Consider the following 8,589-nt stretch of genomic DNA (forward strand, 5'->3'; position numbering starts at 1 on the left):
CTGTACATAAATCTTTGCTAACCTATTAGTTATCTCAGAGTATTTGCATTTTTCTTTTTTACCCAAGATTAAAAATGTAACTATAGTTTGGGAGATCCTAGAGTCTTAATTATAACATTAAAGTACTTACTGACAAGGTAAGTATATATAAAGAGCCTGCCACAAAGCAGGACCTCAAAAAATGATTGCTATTTCCATCATCTTTCTCCATGGAGAATTTCCTAGCAGGACAGAATGTGTTGATTAGCTGATGTGAGTATTTTCAGAGAGGCTGGAAGAAAAAGAGCTACTTGGCAGTTTTATTTCTCACAGTAAATTTCTAACCCAGGCAGAGTGACAACAACCAGATTTCAGGGCCATCAGAGCCAAAGACTAAACCCAGAGCACCCATGGTGTCTCTTTCAAGGTATGGCTACCCTGTCCTATGATGACCCTCCTAGGAGAGAGTTTGGTCTTCTCACTCTCTGGAAGTACAACAAGCTACTGGAGGGACCACCACATTTTACATAAATGTGTTTCTTCTGAAACCCCCAGAGCTCACCATTTAGTAGGTGCTCCACAAAGGCCTATTAACTAATTCTCAGGAACCTGTTTGACCACTTTTTATTTGACAACAGTAGTAGTATCTCGCTGAGACTTATCAGAATTGACTCATTCAAGAAAAGACTACTCTCTGGCGTCAAGTAATGAAGTCTGGTAACAAAATGTTCTTCATAAAACAAAACTACTGGCTTCTTGACAAAATTGCTCTACTGACTGACGGCAGGAATCATGGTACAGTCAGATTCCATCAACGACCTAATCAAGGCTAACAAGTCCATGGAGAACCCAAAATGACAGATAATATAAAGAACATTGATAATTGACTTTGACTGGCTCTCATCACTTCACAGTAATAAAATGGAAATGTCATACGTGGGGATTACTCTTTAAAGAGTTTACTGGTAAACTTACAATTGCCTTTGACAGACACTGGGTGATTCCTTCTGTGACTAATTTCCCTCATAATTAAGTTTGGCTTAGGTGAGTATTAAAGTCACTTCTGGTATGGAGGTCATGAGGCGGAGGAGCTACAGTTATCTGAGGTGGAACAGGTAACGGGAACAGGCAGCTCGCTGGAAGTAAGGCTTGAGAGATTAGACTACCTGAAGAGAAGAAAGAGTGGGAGCCCACAGAGAAACGGAGGGCCCAAAGGGACAACACTCTGGAATAGCCTAACTTCTTCAGGAAAGTGCCCTGGTCAATCCTCAGAGGGAAGGAGTCATGACAGAGGAAAACACGGAGATGTGGATAAGATGCAACCACAGAAATGTCAAGTAGGCTGGACACAATAGAGGAAGAGGCAAACCATTATGAAGGGTAAACTGAAAGAAGGCAAAATAATGCCCCATGCTGAGATATGGAAGGGGGCATATATTCATCTTCTGCCCTTATCTTCCTCACTCCATTCTCACAACGTTCTGCAGCCTTGAGATATCCTAGACCCACTTCATTGTAGGGCACATCTACATGTCTCTATCCCAGTTCTGCAGTACCTTCTGGTAGCTCTTGAATCTTCCTGGATACCAACAGAGATGGGATGAGGAGTGTGTAGGGGGTACTTAATCATTAATTCAGTCAATACCTGAAGTATCCAGTCCTGCACCACCAGGAAGGAGTTGAAGACACAAATGAAATACAAGAGCCTATTCTTTTATAATAAAAGGCTTGGTTCATTCTGAGAAGCAAAGTGGTATGAGACAAGGGTATGAAATTTAGAATCTGAGGACTGGGTTCAATCCTGCCTATGTTATAGCCATTTGAGCTTGGAAAAAAAAAATCGCTTAACCTCTCCTGGTCTCAGTTTCTTCAACTGTGAAATGGAGTTAATAATAAAACTACTTCACAGAGTTGTCAAGAGTATCAGTCAGGTGCTGGGCATTTCCATCACTGACCCATCGTTCTGGTATTTCTACAGAAGTGCCTTACTCCTCTCTCCATAGTGTCCTCCATTCTGTGACCTTCCTGCGGTGGCTGTCATGAGTTAAGGACAGGGGAAAAGGTGAGGGAGGAAAATGCCTCTAAAACTATATTCAGATCCCAACTTGAAGGGTTTCTTTAGTGATCAAATCATTAAGACTGTTCAATTTATTTCTTCTCATTGAGTTTCCAAGTATGCAAGATGTGATAAATTTTCTTCTACATGAAACTAGAAACCAGGAGCTGTGCTCGTATCTGCCCCGTAGCATTCTTGATAAACACTCCCAAAGCTCCTAAGAGCAGTGTGATGCTGGCTGATTAGTGCCGCGACCATGCGTGGTCTTGGGCTGGGCTGGGGTCAACAAAGGCGTGCAGAAGAAATTAGAAAGCCACACAGCTCGCTCTCAGGCAGCAGGCAGGGCTTGCAGCACATACTAAAGTAAACAGGGCAACTCACCAACGTGACTGAAGAGGTCATATGGCCAAGGACGGGAGAAAATGGGAACGCATCAAATAAGAATCCATACCCAAATCACAGACAATAGGATGCACAGGAGAATTGCTTAAATCAACAAGAACATTGTCCACATTACACTAGGCAGCAGAACCCGGCTGACATTTAACGAGCTGAGAGCACCTCAGGATTCCACAAAGGTGTTCAATTGAGGTAGAAAGCTAATGGGGAGGCATTTTTTCAAGACTTCAATTCTCCCCATCTTCAATTATGGTCAAGCAACACATACACAAACTCTCGATTGGTTCAACATCTACAATACAAGTTTTTAACCACCGATTACTATCTCTTGATCAGAAGAAACTGGTTTTCCAGGAATAAGCACTTTCCATGAAATTAAATGCTATTACAATCAACTAAACTTTCTCTATTCTGTAATTCTCAATAAATTAAGAGTTTTAACTTATACTGTACATAAATCTTTGCTAACCTATTAGTTATCTCAGAGTATTTGCATTTTTCTTTTTTACCCAAGATTAAAAATGTAACTATAGTTTGGGAGAGCCTAGAGTCTTAATTATAACATTAAAGTACTTACTGACAAGGTAAGTTGGATTTCTTTATGATTGTAGTTTTTGGAAATCCTTTTCTTCAAAGCTTTTACTCCATCTTTTGGCCTGTGGCAATAAAGACACTGAAATCACCAAAGTAGGCATTGCTGAAAACAAGCAGTCTCTCTGAAAAGTAATATGCACTCTGGAAAGAGAAATGGCTGAGGAACAGAGGACCAAGGCCTTGGTTGTCTAAGCAAACGACTTATTATAATTTCTTGAAACTAAATTTCCTCATGCATATAGGCAGACACCTACCCCCTTGTGAGAATCAAAAAAATATTTTCATAAAAGAATATTACCCAAAAAGCACTACCCACGAAATATGTTTATGCCTATCTCCCTCTATCAATGCACAGAACCAATTTACAGGAAATGTAACTTCCAAAATAATAAAAGTTACCATTTTAATTAAAACTATTAGTATTTCCTGAGCACTCCGTAGGCAAAGGGATGTAAGAGGAATTAAAACCTAGGTCAGCTTCCAATATGCTACAGTTTTATATTACAAAGTAAGAACTATTTACAAGTAAAGGGTCAAAATATACTTTATAAAATTCCCTTTTTATAGTATCAATGAATAAATTGGTATTATCAAGGAAAAGGTTAATAAAGGAACTAGACATGATAAATAAGATTATAGGGGAAAAACTATAAATACTTAAAAATACTAACCATAAGCACTTTCTTTGGCTATATAACCAATAATTAAGTGTAATGTTTTCTTCATCAACATAAACTAGACTGAATCTCTTTTGCTGTCAGTTATTTTAAAATGCACAGGAAAATTACTAGAATTGTATCCTTCATAACTTGTAATAGGCTAAATTCAAACTAGTTGGCCCTTCTTAATAACTTTTTTTGATACCTTCAATTCTCTAAAGTTCAAAAAGTATAACAAAAGACAGTACGTCATTTAAGAACACAGAATAAACATGGGTGAGCTGGCATTCAGAAGAAAAAAAATTGTCCTGTGACTGCTAGGTTGTTTCCTGGTTAATAAAGACAATTACCCATAGATAGGTTACCACTAGGAGTCAACTAGCTTTTTGATAATATTTTTCGGTTACATAAAACACTGGCAATAGGAGCTGGAAAAATTCCTAAAGAAGAAAACAATTTATCTCTTTCTCTGTTTTATCTTTTAAAAACAAAAATTTGAGCTCACAGAGACAAAATTTGAAACTATTAAGGAAAAGGCAAAGAGGAGCGGACAAACATTATAATGGATTCACAGATATTCTACATGCTGAAGCAAGCACCTGCCCCAATATTTCAACCTGACGTGTCTTCGAAAGGTGGAGAGTGCCTAACAGATGATGAAAACACCCTTTCAACAAGAAAACCAAAGTGTTTGCAAGAGAAAAACGTGATGTGTTCTGATGCTTTTTATCAGAGGCAAGTACATGGATACTACACTGTACTCACCCATCCTGGGTAGTGTTAATTATGTCACAGATGTGCATGAACTGGCCCCAATCTTCAGTCTGAACTCCAGCAAACGTAGCCTTTTCTGCAAAGAAAAAGCTGTTGTGTTGAGTCTGAGCTACAACAGAATAAAAAATGTCTGCTGTTCCTGAAATAATCTGCCCGGGGTGCACTAGCAAGTACCATTAAGTTTATATTACCAAAGGGCAAAGTGTTGGGTTTTTTTCCTGAACAATTCCCAGTAATTTAGGAATCAATCAGAACCTGAGTTCAGAGTGCTGCTGCTGCAACAGTAATGAGTGACCTATTAATAAAGAATGCAAGCACAACATTTGGCCACAGGGCCAGGACAGGCTGGCTAAATCTCCATCTGCCTGGCTTTCAGAGAAGGAAACTATGGCTTACTGAGCACCCACCTACAAGGTGAACTGCACAGTGCTAAGTATTTTATCTTATGCAATCTCACTTAACGCATTGTTAGAGGTGATGAAACAGAAGTTCAGAGAGGTTAAAGAAATAATTCAAGTATACACAGCCAGTATGAGGTAGAACTAGCATTCAAATCTATGTTGTTTGTTCCTGGTGTCTGTTTTTAAAAATCATTTATTCTGCGGTGGAGGGGTGAGAAAAAGAAAGAGATCAGAATTACTGAGCAAGGTCACTTCTGGTACATAAACTAACCAAAGTTGCACCAGGCAGACTTGAATGCACTGTACCTGGAACCCCATAATTAAATAATCAGATACCCTTCCCTCTCCAGACATTCCCTTTCATACAAAATGTTATCTGGAAAGGATAAGAGAACACCTAACGTGAATGAGCTTAATATTTCCTATGAGAAAGATGAAGATCCCTAATCATGAAAACACGGGATTCTGGAGGAAATGGAGAGAAAACAAAAAGGATAAAGCAGGGGAAGAAAGAAGAAGGGCTTGCTTGGGGGAACTCCAAAGTTTAGCTTGCTTCCAATTAAGGGAAAGGGCTCTCTGAATTTGGCACTAAATGACAAAGTTGACCGATCTTGTGCCATTAGGCATATACTGTCTGCAAGATGTTTCCACTCCATTCCTTGCTCTTCCTCCCAATCTTCTCATCTTCCTAGAAAACGCCTACTCATTCCTCAATTCATTTTTCCCCTTGCATAAGTTTTGTTGTATTGTACATTTTTCTTGTATTGCAAGGGTACCGTATAGTACTTACTACGAGACCACGTCTTACCATTGCCTAACCAGTGCCTGGTCCAGGCATATGGCTGGCAGGTAGTAAACATTTACAGAATGCAAAAATTAACCAGGCAGATTGCTCAGGATTCTTTTACCTACAAAGATGCAGTCTGAACCTGTTTCTGCTCAGGGTTCATTCGTATAGCCAATATCCAACAAGGTATAGCCATCAACAGTTTGGAAAGCATCTCCTTCTCTATGGTAGCTACCCTCACCATCTTATAAAGATGTGGAAACTGAGGTTCGGGTTAAGTAGCCTGTTCGGTGTCACACAGCAGTTAATTAAGTTGCAACCTAATCTCTCCAAATCTTGGTATCCTTACTACAATTACCAAGTTCTCCGGATTTCATCACCCCAGGAGATTTCTGACATCATCATACTTTGCCTGGCATTAATTTGCACTCCCGCCACACCCGGTTCCCAAGAGAAAAATCAGGGACAAGAGGAAGAAGGGAGCTGGGGCTGGCAGAAGAGTCCAGTCATTGGATTGTGCTTCGCAAATATTATTCAGAGTAGGGCTACAGGAGAGAGAAATGAGTTAGGCCGATGGCTGTGTGGTCCCTAGTGGCCTCCCAGAGGCCTCTGTGGCCCCAGATGGCTTGCTCCCTCCGTCCTCTTCCTTCACTCCAATGCCAAGCATTTTTATTCTTTGTTTACCCAGAAAAGCAGTTCAGGTTGTATAAATTCACCACTAGAGAAAAGTGGTTTGGAGAGACCTGTCCCTCACAGCGCGGTCACATCACTTAACCTCCCTGAGCCTTCTCTTTCTCATCTGTAAAATGGGTGTGACAATTCCGTGCCCTGGAGTGTACGCACTGTGTGAATAACTTCCCTTCGCCAAGAAGTTTCTGGTGTCTCGTTGTAGAGGCCCAAACCCTGCGCGCCTGAATCCCGTGTGGCTCACCTGTTTAGTTCCACTCCCCAGAAAACACCAGAAGGGAGGTGCATTTTGAGGAGGAGGGTTCTAGAGTGAGTTGGCCAAAAAAGAAATGCCGGAAAGGGCCCAGGTAGAGCGAGAGTGCCCTGGGAAGTTGCCGGGGGAGGGGAAGGATTTCCTCCAACTTGGACCAACTCGGTGCTCCGCAGGCCGAGAATGGAGCCCAGCGGGAAAGGATCCCGCGGTATCCAAAGCCTGCCTGGGCGTCTCTTCCCGCTCCTCCTTACCTATGAGGTGGCCGACGGAGGTCGCGTAGGGATCCCGGTGACTCTTGCCAAACGCCATGGTAGCCCCAGAAAGCCGGGCCCAGGAAATCCGCCTCCCTGGCTCTCCGGCTCCCGACTCCACCCTCTCGGTGCCCTTGGCTCCTCCTCTTCGCCCGAGCGCTTCCCGGGCCCCGGCGGAGGCGGCGCGTTCTGCCCGGCCGCTGCGGGGCGCTGGCACCGGGCGTAGGGCGCGGGGCAGGGACACGGGGCGGGGCTCCGGGCGCCTAGCGCACCTGCCGCGCGCCGGGCTGGCTGACGAGGACGCGGCGCTCCCGCTCCAGGTGGGGCCGGCGGGCAGCAGCAGGCGCTGGGAGCCCGTGGGAGCGACGCTGGCGCCCGCTAGAGACCGAGGTGGGCTTCTGGCCCCGGAGGAGGAGCCGGGCGGCCTGGGAGCGCCAGCCTAGGAATTAGAGACCCGGGCTCTGACCCCGCCGCGGACCGGGCAGATGGCCGCTCTCCTCAGCACATCTTTCACTGCCCTTTGCAGACAAAAGATAATATGAGGTTAATGACACAAATCTCAGAATTATTGTGAGAATTAAGGGAAGGATGTAAACTGCTTAGGCCAGTGTCTGGGAGCCACAAAATAACCACTGAATAAATTTAATAACTAGAATTATTTACTCCTTACCCTTCCCTAGGCCCACAGATCCGGCTTTATTTGTGCTCTGCTCTACAAAGCCGCAGGCTATGGGTAGGAGAGGGATTGGCTTTGGGTGTAGGGCCTTTCCTGGAGCCGCCGCCCTTTGTCTCTCCCCTATTTCCTGAGGGACCACAGGTCGCCGCCATGCGAGCTCTTGGTTTCTAACCCCACCTCCTGGGAGCTATGTTTTCCAGCCTGTTTCTAAAAGGAGGGAAAGGGGCTTTCCTTTTCCCCTGGCAGGGAGTACGTTTGGCCTTAGGCCTGCTTTGGAATGTAAATTAGAGTTGCAGACGCCCAACACCTTTCCAGCTGCCCTTTCAGAACCGGAATTTATTTCTTTTTCCTTTTCTATTCAATTAACATCGGATTAGAGATGTTAATAATCTCGGAGCCTGCTAGAGAGTGGGGTGTCTCCAGGTGATGCAATTAGCCACAAGATAAGCTTCTTGTGCTTGAAGATCTTGCTTCCTGCAGTCTACTCAGACACAGTTCAAGTTGGATTTTGGCCCCGGAAAAGGCCAACAAAGAAAACAAGAAGGCCCGAAACGAATTAAGGCCCTGCCTAAGCCTAAGGAATTTAAAAAAAAAGGCAAAAACAAATGCAAAGGGGTCCAAAAGGCCAAAAATTAATAATTAACCCCAAACGGGATAATAAAAAATTTTCCTGGCCCAAACCAACCAAAAACCGGGAAAACAAAAAACAAAAAGAAAAAATCCTGGTGGGAAGGGAATTTTCAAAAAGGGAATTGGCCCAACCGGAAAGAAAAATCCCCACCTGCTTATCCGGGGTGAGTAGCTATTTCAGATGGTGCCATTTATCAGCTTCCTTCCTCACCACTACAGCCTCTGCTGACACTGTTGAAAACTTCTTTTGTGACATCACCAACTTAAATCTGTATTCCATGCTACAGCCTGTAGCAAAATATTTTGCCTTTTCTGCACCCTACAATCAAGCAACCTTAAAGAGAAAGCCAATTTTAGCTTAGGCTGGTGTTAGTGTCATTGGCCTTCCATCAGAGAATAATGAGAACTAGGAAGGAACCAAGCATCCGTGTAGATTTTTAACA

At 43.3% G+C, this 8,589-nt stretch overlaps 1 protein-coding gene across 2 annotated transcripts in view; it reads right to left on the reverse strand.

The window, feature by feature from the left end:
* TOM1L1 (target of myb1 (chicken)-like 1) overlaps positions 1-7,003 on the reverse strand; it is a 43,923-nt gene extending 36,920 nt beyond the window's left edge. The window contains exons 1-3 of one of the 2 annotated variants that reach the window (XM_012665693.1): positions 6,841-7,003; positions 4,453-4,537; positions 3,012-3,090 (exon numbers count right to left, since the gene is read on the reverse strand). In XM_012665693.1, the coding sequence (XP_012521147.1) occupies positions 3,012-3,090; positions 4,453-4,537; positions 6,841-6,898 (222 nt within the window). In that variant the 5' untranslated portion in view covers positions 6,899-7,003. The remainder of the gene's footprint in view (positions 1-3,011; positions 3,091-4,452; positions 4,538-6,840) is intronic. The other variant, XM_012665694.1, reaches the window with a different exon arrangement.
* Between the last annotated feature and the right edge of the window lie 1,586 nt (positions 7,004-8,589).

The sequence above is a fragment of the Propithecus coquereli genome, unplaced genomic scaffold, assembly GCF_000956105.1.
Source record: "Propithecus coquereli isolate 6110/MARCELLA unplaced genomic scaffold, Pcoq_1.0 Scaffold121, whole genome shotgun sequence".
Taxonomy (NCBI): Eukaryota; Metazoa; Chordata; class Mammalia; order Primates; family Indriidae; genus Propithecus; species Propithecus coquereli.